At 61.3% G+C, this 11,467-nt stretch overlaps 1 protein-coding gene across 4 annotated transcripts; it reads left to right on the forward strand.

The window, feature by feature from the left end:
- The first annotated feature begins 3,957 nt into the window (after positions 1 to 3,957).
- SLC39A4 (solute carrier family 39 member 4) lies at positions 3,958 to 8,585 on the forward strand. Of its 4 annotated transcripts, none has more exons than XM_032468241.1 (12): positions 3,958 to 4,203; positions 4,729 to 5,016; positions 5,459 to 5,654; positions 5,768 to 5,919; positions 6,017 to 6,188; positions 6,569 to 6,741; positions 6,906 to 7,043; positions 7,122 to 7,250; positions 7,427 to 7,481; positions 7,622 to 7,774; positions 7,973 to 8,160; positions 8,239 to 8,585. In XM_032468241.1, the coding sequence occupies exons 1-12, from the start codon at positions 4,012 to 4,014 to the stop codon at positions 8,383 to 8,385; spliced, it is 1,983 nt and encodes a 660-aa protein (XP_032324132.1). In that variant the 5' UTR covers positions 3,958 to 4,011; the 3' UTR covers positions 8,386 to 8,585. The 4 variants fall into 4 exon arrangements, with proteins under 4 accessions (XP_032324132.1, XP_032324133.1, XP_032324134.1 ...); XM_032468242.1 differs by having other exon boundaries at positions 8,257 to 8,585; XM_032468243.1 differs by lacking the exon at positions 6,906 to 7,043.
- The last annotated feature ends 2,882 nt before the right edge of the window (positions 8,586 to 11,467 follow it).

Below are 11,467 nucleotides of genomic sequence, written 5' to 3' on the forward strand. Positions count from 1 at the left end.
ACACCCCACCTGAGAGCTTTAGCAGCTTGTTGGAGGCCCGGCCAGCTGGGTGCGGAGGCTGCTGCACTGCCCAGGCTGGAAGATATGGCCATAGCCCCACCTGCATCTCTGTGCCCTGGAGGACACGTAGGTCAGCTCACCTCACACCTTTTGCTGCGGGGCCCATCCTTGTTCGGTGGCTTACAGGAGCCCCAGCTGATAACTCGTGGTGGGGTGTTCTCCTGCCCTCCGCTGAGTGTGTCCCTTAGCCCCAGGGCCAGGCCCAGCTGGTAGACACCATGGGAGCCCCTGGGCTGGCCTTGCCCGAAGCCTGGTGGGGAAACAAACACCAGTTCCCAGGCACCTGCTACGAAGGCTGCTGCCGTCAGTGCTGAAAGCGGCCCTGCCCTGTGGTGTTCACGTTCTCGTCCTCGTTCTCATTCTCCTGGGCGGACAGCAGCCAACCGTGAGACCAAGGCTCTGGGTTCCAAGATGGGTTGGTTCATGTCTTAGCAACCATGGCGTTGGGATAAGGCACGTCCCAGAGTTTCATTGTAGCATTTTCTTTTTCTTAGTGGTGCATCATGATGTCTGTGGCTTCTAGAGGCAATGAAATAAAGCATATTATTTCAGATGGTGATAGAAGAGGTTGGAGGCTACCAGTGGGGTGGTCACCGACAGCCTCTCAACATTGAGTAGAAAGATGAGGAGTGAGCCTGTTTCCCCGGGGAGGGTACCTGAGAGCCCTGGGTGCCAGCAAGGTACTCAGCAAAGGCCCCCATCTCACTTGTGTTTTACTAGGGAAAGACGGTACCCAGGCTGCAGGGAGAGGGCCCATCAGATTCCGGGCATGGACTGTGCTGGGCTGGATGCAGCGAGAGTGAGCCTGGGCCTGAGCACCTGGGGGTCCGAAGAACTCATGTTGCAACATGGACCCCTGGGGAGCCAGGGCTCTGAGGTGATCAGGGGGGCCTGTTGTGCACGTAGCTGGACGTCAAAGGCTGGAGTTCCAGAGAGAAGGGTGAAGGCCGGGGTCTCCTATCCTGGGTGCCAGGAATTCTGCCCGAGGTGCAGGACTGGCACTTCTGTGTTTGGAGGCTGTGGAAAGAAACACGAACACAGGAGCTAAAGAACCGGCGACCAGAGCCTGTGGAGCAGACTGGGGCCCCAGGCTTGGAGGGCGGGGGTCCGGGTGGACTGAGACTGCAGAAGCACTGCTAAGTCTGACCCATGGGGCTCTTGGTGACCTTCAGGAGGGCATGGGTGGGAGTGAGGCTTCAGGGGAGGCCGCTCGACGGGTGCCAGAGTGCCCCAATCTGCTGGGAGGGAGCTGAGGGGCCAGAGGGACCAGGGAGGGCTGTTTGGGTCTATTTTAATTTTTTTTATTGCAATGAAATATACAAAACATAAAATTTGCACGATAAACACATCTAAGCTCGGTGGCATTAAGTGCATTAACCACTCTGTGCACCTGTTGTCCCATCCACCTCCAGAGCCTTTTCATCCTTCCAAACCAAAATTGTCCCCCACCGAACAACTCCTGCCCACCCCTCAGCCCCTGGTGCCCACCGTCCTTTCCACTCTAGCTTTACAGAACCATACAACTTGTGCTCCTGTAACTGCTCGTTTGACTCGGCATCTTGCCCTCAAGGTTCATCTGTGTGACAGGATTTCCTTTATTTTTTTTGAGAGTATTCCATCATATGTATGGACCCTATTTTGTTTAGCCACTTGTGGCACCTGGCTGCTTGCATCCTCTGGCTCTTGTGAACACGCTACTGTGAGCAGGGGTGTGTGTTTTAGGATGGGAGCAATTGCAGTGCTCTTGCTGGATGCCAGAGGGGCCTGGGGACAACCCGAGCACCAGGCGGGGACAGGCAGACATGCCGGGGAGCCTGTGCTGCTCTCGGTGGCTGCTCTGGGCTAGAAAGGAGGGCACAGGATGGGAGATGTGGGGGACACAAAACGGAGAACTGCAGGCCAGCACAGAGGTGCCCCAAAGCCCAAGGGCATGTGGCCGCCTGCCAGGCCTCCACCTGGCGACCTGGGAAGACTGCTGAATGGCTGGGCTGAGGCCTTTCCCCCAGCGCTAAGCCAGCCTTGAGTAATGGAGCAGAGGCTCCGGCTCCAGCCAGTTTGGGCCCATGGTCTTCAGATCTGTGTGAAGGGTGCCTGAATCATCTCTCCAGCTTCCCTCACTGACCCGGGGGCCAGGTACCCTCTGAACCTCCTTATCTGAACCCCTGGCGGGCTTGTACCTTCCCCTCCCCCAATTTCCCTTTAGGACCCACGGATGTCACACTGCGGTGCCTTCCAGTGTGTGGGGGCGGGCAGGAGCTCCACCTGAACCCAGGCCCGGGACACCGTCCTCGGCCTGATGCCCTGCCCTGGATGCCACCGGACAACAGGGACAGAGTCCTCGGGGCCCAGGCTCCCCACGTCCCTGGAGCTTCTCCCCTGTCCCAACCACGCCCCACAGGCTCAGGGTCCGGGGTCCACTGAACCAGGCGCGGAAGGGGCCGCCCACACACTCCCTCTAGAAGACAAGGCTGCGCAGAGACCTGCGCTGGGATGTCAGCCGTCTCCCTAGGGTCTGCCCCTTTCCCTAGACTGCCAACTGGGCAGAGATAAGGCCTGGGAGTTCAAAGGCCAGAGCGGGAGGCAGCAGGGAGGGGCAGGGCCCAGCCCTAGAGCTCAGAGCCTGGCTGGCCCCACTCCTGCCCTCGGAGCCCAGGGGCCACTTACCAGGGCACCGGGTGGTGGGCCGGGAGGTGCACGCGGAGGGCCCAGGCTCCAGTTGTTCCTGGTGGGGGGCTTTGGCCATTTCCTAGGGAATTTCCCCTGGAGGGTTTGGAGGGGGGAGCCTGGCCAGCACCTAATCGAGATTGCCTCAGATTCCAGTGCATTCCAACACGGACCACAGCCCAGGAGGGGAGGGCCCCACCCCCAAGGAGGGCCTTGAGGCTCTGGGAGTGTTTAAGCTGCTGGAGCCAGGAGGCCCTGCAGGGAAGGCTGCTGGCGGGAGTGGAGTTGGGGCCTTGTGGTGGTTTCCACAAATCTCCACCCCAGGCCCCCCTGGCTTGGGGGCAGCCCCTGGAGGGAGGGCCACGGGGAGCAGCACCCAGATGAACTGAGTCTCCCTCAAATCGAGTTCCTCTGCCAAGTTTATGCCGAGCCTCTCCATCCTAAACATTATTCCTTGTTTTGTCCCATACCTGTGCTCCTCAAGACAGAGGAGTGTCAGAGAAAGGAGGGGACTGAAACCCAGCAGGACCCCGTGGGGCCCTCCTGAGTACAAATCCTTTCCAGTCCCTGCATTTGTTTGTAGTAAATAGGCTTTATTCAACCTCTTAAGAACTTCTGCGACTTCTAAGGGCAGATTCAAACAGTTGCTAATCAGGGAAGTAAGGAAAGCAGAAGCCAAGGAGGAGCCTTCAAGAAGCACAGCCTTAGGGCAGGGTCCCGGGTTCCAGGAACTGAGGCCCCCATCCAGGTGGAGGATGGTACCTTTAGGCTGAGCACAAAGTCCCGGAGCCCTGCGCTGTTGACTCCCAGTTACCCACCCTGCAGCCCTCACCCAAATTCTGCCTATTAAAAACTCCCCCAAAACCGCCGGGGAGGGGAGTTCAGCGTTTTTGAGCACTAGCTGCCTGTTCTCCTTTGCTCGGCCCTGCGATGTTTTGGTCTCTTTGGCCTCTTGGTGCGTCGGACACACAAACTCCTGTCCGGTAACAAGACCCTTGAGGGAGCAGAGGGGCGGCCCTGTCCCACAGTCCTGGAGGGCCGCCCCATCCAGAAGGGGCCCAGCCATTGCCCCCTAGGACAGCAGCTCCACACTCTAGGGAGGACCTGCCGCTGGAATGGTTAACCCACAACGCCTCTGGCAGCCAATCACAGAGCCCTGCGGGAAATGCCTGCGGAGATCCTCGTGCCGGGGCCGGGCGGGTCCCAGCCCAGCCCAGCCCCAGTCCGGCACCTGGCAGCCCTGGTGCACACAGCCACCCCAAAGCAGGAGGACTCAGGGGCTGCAGCATGGCTGTCTGGGCCCGGCTGGAGCTGGGGCTGCTGCTGGCAGTGCTGGTGGTGTCCGTGACGGCAGTCCAGCCCGCCCGTCTGCTGACCTTGCTGTCCTCAGGCCAGGGTGCTCTGGACCGTGTGGCACTGGGCAGCCTGTTAAATACACTGGCGGCCCGTGTGCACTGCACCGACGGGCCGTGTGGAAAGGTAATGGCCCCACCCGATGGGTCCCCCAGCCCCAGCCCGCCGCTCCACCCTGAGGACCGGCAGCAAAGGGCCCTGGGCAAACTCCAGGAGGCGGGCCGAGCATGGTGGCCCAGCACCCTTGGCCTAGCACCCTGGCCCTGCCTGCAGGCCTGAGCCCATCCTCCTCCGCTCCATGTTCAGACCCACCTGTTCTCCCTGGGTTGGGGGGTGAGACTGGGGACACACGGCTCCAGGATCCCTGGGCTGCGTCCCCCATCCCCACACCGTCAGTCCCCTGGCTATCAAATTGGCAGAGTCTCCAGGAAGAAACCACCCTGGGATGGTGGGACCCCTGCCCCGGACCCCTCCACGTGTGCACTCCTGACCCTAGGTGGGGACTGGCGAGGGGAACAAGAGAGCAGATGATGGGGAGGTGCGAGTGTGAGAGATGGAAGGGATGGCGGTCCATGTGTGGGGCCCCTCAGGGAAGGGGGCAGCTCCAGGGCTACAGATGCCTGGCCCCTGCCCACCTGTCTCTGCCCACAGTGCCTATCTGTGGATGATGCCCTGGCCCTGGGCAGCCCTGAGAAGTCAGGGGCCCCCTCAGGTCCAGTCCTGGAACCCAGGCACATCCCCCGCCTCAGTGCCGCTGCAGCCCTCTACCTCAGCAGCCCAGAGGCCACATGTACTGATGTCCGGGCTGGCCTCTGGGCCTCCCGCGCTGACCGTCTCCTGGCCCTGCTCGAGGGCCCTGAGGCCTTGACCCCAGGCCTGACCAGGCTGCTGCAGAGGATTCAGGCCCCGGCTCAGGCTGCTGGCCAGTCCACTTCAGAGGTAAGGACACAAGATGGATCAGAGGGGATCAGGACCCCTGGGGGATGGGCCTCAATGCCTTCCAGGGCCCCTGAGGGAGTTTTGGGGACACACTCAGCAGGCTGGGCTTGGGGAATCACAAGTGGACGCTCACCACTGAGGAGGGCAGGGCTGCAGGGGCCCCAGGAGCGACCCTCACCATGGGTGGGGCTGAGAAGGCTTCTGGGGCGATCGGAAGGAGACCAGGGGGCAAGGAGGGCTGGGCCAGCTGGGCCAGGGAAGGGCAGGGCTATGGTATCAGGGAGGAGCCCAAGGGAAGACAGGGGCCAGCCCAAGTCTTAGGTGAACAGGAAGAGGCGGGTCCGGGGTCAGGGGTGTCCTGGGGGCACTAGGGCAACAGCAGAGCAAGAGGCCAGGAAGCCAGCTCTGCCGGACAAAAGGCTGAGGCCGGGCTCCTCCCCAGGCCTGTGTGGACCTGCCTCAGCTGCTGGCAGAGGCGGCAGGGGCAGGGGCACCCGGCAGCCCCGGCCCAGTGCTGGCTGCCCTGCTGGACCATGTCAGGAACGGGGCCTGCTTCCGGGCCCTGCCGACCCCCCAGTACTTCGTGGACTTCGTGTTCCGGCAGCATGACAGCGAGACCCCCAACATCACACTGGCTGGTGAGGCCTGAGCTGGGCCACAGGGCAGAGGTGCCTGAGCCCCAGCCTCCATGTCCCTGGGGAGGTCAGGGCTGGAGCCCACACAAACTTTGTGATTCTGTCCTTCCTGCCAGAGCTGGCGGCCTTGATGCAGCGCCTGGGGGTGGGTGGAGTGACCGAGACCCATGATGACCACAGTGACCACAGTCATCTGGGAGAGGAGGCTGAGCACAAGGGCCCTGTGGCCCCTTCCACCCCCAACAGCAGCTCCAGTGTGTGGGACACAGTGAGCAGCCCATGAGCCCTAGTCCTGGGGAGAGGTGGGGTCTCCCCAGTCTGCTCAGGCCCCTGATCCCAGTCTTGTCACCCCTCCCTCCCTCCAGTTATGCCTGAGTGCTGGAGATGTGATGGCTGTGTATGGGCTGTCGGAGCAGGATGGGGTGACCCCGGAGGCCTGGGCCCAACTGAGCCCTGCCCTGCTCCAGCAGCAACTGAGTGGGGCCTGCAGCCCCCAGTCAGGGCACCCCACCCAGGACCAGCTCAGCCAGGTGGAAAGTGAGTGCCCACCTCCCCCGCTGTGCCCATCTGGCTGTGCCCAGGGCGCTGGCATCATGGAGGTGGGACTGCAAGGAGGGAAGGGAGTGGTCGCTGGGCTGGGGAGGGGTGGGGAGAGCTGGGCCAGGGCTGGCAGGAGAAAGAGGCATTGGAGGAGAGGGGTCACAGGGCATATGGGGGCCTGGGAGGGAAGAGGATGGGGTTTTGAGGCCAGAGGGCTAGTATGAGAGAGGCCTGGCCTGCACCTGACCACCTGCAGCCCTGGTGGACTCCAGCTCACTCCTGGACCCCACCCGGACACCCTTCCCTGGGAAGCAGGGGGTCAGGGGCTGAGGTTGGAAGGAGGCTCCCACCTCAACCCTCATTGCCCCCACCCGCAGGGTACCTGTATGGCTCACTGGCTACACTGCTCATCTGCCTCTGCTCCATTTTCGGGCTCTTGCTCCTCACCTGTGCCAGCTGCAGCACTGCCACCCACTACATCATCCAGACCTTCCTGAGCATGGCTGTAGGCGCGCTCACAGGCGATGCCCTTCTGCACTTGATGCCTAAGGTTGGCCCCAGCCTGCCAGGACCTTCCTTGCCCACCAAGGACTCCTCTACCCAGCCTTCCCTCCAGGCCCACCCTCTTAGGGCCCTTCCCTGACCCCCTAACCCCTCTCCTTGTCTGTGGAGAGGAGGCCCTGAGGCAACTGGCCCCGTACCCCTTCCCCCCAGGTGCTGGGGCTGCACTCGCATGATGGGGAGGGCCTCAGCCAGCAGCCTACCTGGCGCCTCCTGGCTGTGCTGGGTGGCCTCTATGCCTTCTTCCTGTTCGAGAGCCTCTTCAACCTCTTGCTACCCCTGGACCCTGAGGTCAGGTGCATGGGGGCTGGATGCAGGGAGGGGAGAGGTGGGGGAGGTGTGGTGGACCCTGAACCACTGTCCCCTCAGGACCCGAAGGACAGGCCCTGCAGCCATGGCCACAGCCACGGCGGCCACAGCCACGGTGTGTCCCTGCAGCTAGCGCCCAGTGAGCTCCGGCCGCCCAAGCAGCCCCACGAGGGCTCGCGTGCAGACTTGGTGAGCTGTCCTTGTGCACACATCCCTACCGGATGTGGCACGGAGCCCTGTCCGCACTCCCAGCCCCCACGCCAAGACTTCTGCCTCTGGCCAGATCTGAGGACTAGCCCCAGGCGCCCCTCCTCCACCTGCTGGCCCAGAGGCTCATCTACGCGGACCCTGTTCCCCTTTCCCAGGTGGAGGAGGAGAGCCCAGAGCTGCTGAGCCCAGAGCCCAGGAAACTGCGCCCTGGTGAGCCCTGAGGGAGGCCCGGGAAGCTTTGGGGGGTTCAGGCGTTTGGCGCACAGCGCAGGTGCTGGCCGGGGGCGGGGCTCGGGGGCTCGGAGGTGTGGGACCAGGACGGCGTTCGCCCATCCCCGCTCTGCCCGCAGAGCTGAGACTGCTGCCCTATGTGATCACGCTGGGCGACGCCGTGCACAACTTCGCGGATGGTCTGGCCGTGGGCGCCGCTTTCCTGTCCTCCTGGAAGACGGGGCTGGCCACCTCGCTGGCCGTGTTCTGCCACGAGGTGCCCCACGAGCTGGGTCAGCTGTGCGGGGTTCGGGTAGGGGGCGGGCCTTGTGGGCGGAGCCGGCTCGGAGGGGGCGGGACTGTCTGGGTAGGGGGCGGGGCTTGCCTGGGGTCGGTTGGTTGATTGGCCAGTCAGCTGGGCCGGACTACAGGGGCCGGGCCTGTCTGGGGTTGGGCGGGGCTCTCGTCCTGACCCGCCCCGCCCGCCCCAGGGGACTTCGCGGCCCTGCTGCACGCCGGGCTTTCGGTACGCCGGGCACTGCTGCTAAACTTGGCTTCGGGGCTCACGGCCTTCCTCGGCCTCTACGTGGCGCTCGCGGTCCGCGTCGGCGAGGACAGCGAGACCTGGATCCTGGCGGTAGCCACCGGTCTCTTCCTCTACGTGGCGCTCTGCGACATGGTCAGAGAAGAGGGCGGGAGGGGACTGCCCTGGGCGCTCCTGCCCTGAGCAGGAGCGCTGAGTTGGCCTCTGACCCAGGGCCCACCTCCTCCTCAGCTCCCGGCCATGCTGAACGTGCGAGACCAGCGACCCTGGCTCCTCTTCCTGCTGCACAACGTGGGCCTGCTGGGCGGCTGGACCGTCCTGCTGCTGCTCTCTCTGTATGAGGATAACATCACCCTCTGATACCTCTGCCCCGCTTTTGGCCCTTGACTCTGGCCCCTGGCCCTGGATTATCTCAGACTCTTAGAAGTGGCAGCCACACCCAACGTGTAGCCACGCCTGTGGCCAGCCAGGTACCCCGATAACCCCAAGCCTTTGAGAGTCTCCCTCCCCCAGGCCACAGTGCCCAGCTTCAATAAAGACATTCTTGTCCTTGGAGTGTAGCCTGCTCTCCTTGCTCAGAGGGAAAGGTCTCCCACCTTTCTTGGCTCCCTCTCTCCCCAGAGCGGTGCCTGTTGCCTGAAGAAGAGCCAGGATAACTGCTCAGGGACCTCCAGGCAGCCAGCCCTAGTGCCCCTAGTCTGTAATGTGGAGACCCTCCCTGGGGAGCAAAGTTAGAGAAATTGGCCGGCTTCTGTGGGCAGCAGGTAGTACCTGGTGTCCAGTCAGGAATCAAACTTGTTTACGTATAGCAGGAAAAACCAGAAAACAACCAGCCATCCTTATGCCGATGAGGGCTTTTTTCTCTCTCATGAAAAACGGGTCTGGAGATAATCAGACCGGAGTGTGTGGCAGCCCATGGTCAGTAGGGACCAGGCCTCTACTGGCTCTGCTCCACTGTCCTCAGCAGAAGTGTCCATTTCAGAGTTCCCTTGGGATAGTTTCCTAGGGAACTCTTCCTCTAGGAGAGGACTCGCAAGCCCACCACAAACTGGGTGCCTTAAGACAATAGAAGTTAATTCTCTCCCAGTCTGGAGGCAGAAGCCTGAGATCAATGTGTCAGCAGGCTATGCTCACTCTGAAGCCTCCAGGGGAGAATCTGTTACATGATCTTTTACTGGCTTCTGGTGGCCTCGGGTGTCCTCGGCTTGTTGTGGCAACATAACCCCAGTCTCTGCCTCGGTCTTCACATGACCCTCTTGTGTCTGTCTCTTCTCTTCTCAAAAGAACACCAGGACATCATGTTAGATTCCTGGCTCACCTTACTCCAGCGTGACTTCATCTTAACTGATTCCATCTGTAATGGTCCTATTTTTTCAGTTACAGTTACATTTTGAGGTACTGTGGGTTAGGTTTTCAATATATCTTTTTCAAGGATACAGTTCAATCCATAACAGCTCTCATGGGCATTAGCTATCACAGGTGCCCTCCAGGTAGCAGAAAGGAGCTAAGAGGAAAGAGCAAAAGGAGTAAGGGCCCAGGGGATGTGAGATTCAGTCTTTTGTTCACCCAATAGCACCAGCATAAGAGCAGGAGAGTGGCAGGCAGACTTACACTCCATTAGGTCCACTTGGGCTGAAGGCAGGTAGCTGCCACCTGCCAGGAATCTGAGGCAAATGGGCAGGAAGGACCATGTCTGAGAGCTCCCTGGCCTGACACAGGTGGCCAGCTGCCCTAGCCTCTCCACGAGATGCTGATTCTTCTAGAATCTTCACCAACCCTGTAAGAAGAGTCTGGGAATTACCACCTCCCTTATAAAACCAGGCCACAACACTGGACACGCAGAGATGGCCTGGCATGAAGGAAGATGCAGAAAACCACTAGCTCCCAGTACAGTGCTGCCCCAGGGACATATTGAGGGTGTATCCTGGACTGTAGTGGGGACCCAAGCTGCAGGGGCCGAGGGAGAACTCCACTGCCTTTTGGAGGACCAGGCCCTCTGAATGGTGGAGCTAAGTACTTGAAGCTGCCAGGGCTTGGACTGGCAGCCTCATCACACCCTCCCCAGCCATAGATCACCTTCCAGCCCATCACGGTCTCCTTCCAGCAACTTCAAGCCACCACTTCTGCTGACGGCCTCCTCTAGTTTCCCACTGAAGAAGCAGACCCGCCAGACAGGCCCACATCTGCCTTCCCACTGCCAGCCCTACGACCTCCCAGCCCCTCTGCCCACCTTCCCCTCTGCTCTGACTGGGACAGAGCTATATCCTGCTCGTTGTTGCTCCTCCCAGGACTGTGCTCCTTCAGCATCTCTGGCTGTCTGCACTGACCACCTCTCTCCCACAGACAAACTCTCATCCGTTTGTTAGGGCATTTGCCGTGTGCCAGGCTTGAGGCTGGGGGTCCTGTGGTGACTGATGTGGGAGCCATGACTGTGTCTGTCTGCCTTGGATGTGGAGAGTCAGTGTCCAGGCCACGGCCCAGCTCTGCCCTGCTGCCTCCTCCAGCAGATCCTCATGGTGGTTCTGACTACAGTTAGTTTTTGTTTTGATTTTTAAAGGGGCTTCATGTAGTTCACGGGTCACACACCTGTCTGGGCATCCAAGTGACCCTTGGCCTGCCCATCAAGTGTCCAGACTGGAGTTCTTGTTGCTGACATGAGCAAGTGGGCAGAATTTGGATGACATAAACACATATTTCTATGTCATTTTCTTGGGTGTGACTATACCTTTTTATTTGTTTTATTTCTTAAGATTCTGTTTCTAAATCCCAGACCTGTCTGAGGGTATTTAGGGCGAATCCCTGCCAAGTGAGGAGAGGTCTGCTGAGCTGGGCGTGGTCCTGGCTCCAGGGTCCTCTAAGTGGGCAGCTGTGCCAGGTCTGGAGAGAGATCAGTGGGGAAGACGCGAAAAGCGCTGGGAGAGGGGCCAGCCGCACCACCGGCAAACACGTGACCGCCAGTGCCAGGCAGGGCCGCAGGTCGTCAACGCGTGTGTTTTGGTGGTGGTAGGGGAACCGTTCTGCGGAGGGAACACAGCGGAGACGGGACGTGGCACCTCTCCAGGAAGCTCTCCCCAGCTCTGGATTAGTCGGGCCTCCGGCACTTGCCGGAGCATAATTTGTCGCGTGTTTGTGTCCGGGGGGGTCTCTTCGCTCCCGGCTCCGTACTGCGTGGCTCTCCTGGCTGAGCCGGGCGCCGGCACCTGGCGGGACGCCTCGCACACGTGAGCGTGGTGCGGGAAAGACCTCGCCTCTTCCTGCGGGCGAGACCCTCCACGGGGAATCCATCGTGGGGTCCTGGGGCGGGAAGGACCCCGGCCCGCCGTCCCTGAGCCGCCTCACTCCCGTCCGGCTCGCAGCCCGCTTCGGCGTCCCCCCGCGGTGGGGCCCTGGATTTCTAGCGAGCTCGGGATCGCGGGGCTCTGGGAGCGGAGCCGCGAGGCCG

This window comes from Camelus ferus, chromosome 25, assembly GCF_009834535.1.
Source record: "Camelus ferus isolate YT-003-E chromosome 25, BCGSAC_Cfer_1.0, whole genome shotgun sequence".
Taxonomy (NCBI): domain Eukaryota; kingdom Metazoa; phylum Chordata; class Mammalia; order Artiodactyla; family Camelidae; genus Camelus; species Camelus ferus.

Coding starts and splice junctions, on each gene's coding strand:
- SLC39A4 (XM_032468241.1), top strand. CDS start 4,012: ATGGCTGTCTGGGCCCGGCTGGAGCTGGGGCTGCTGCTGGCAGTGCTG. Junction 5,655..5,767: donor CCCCAACATCACACTGGCTG/GTGAGGCCTGAG, acceptor CCTTCCTGCCAG/AGCTGGCGGCCTTGATGCAG. Junction 7,775..7,972: donor CGAGGTGCCCCACGAGCTGG/GTCAGCTGTGCG, acceptor CGCCCGCCCCAG/GGGACTTCGCGGCCCTGCTG.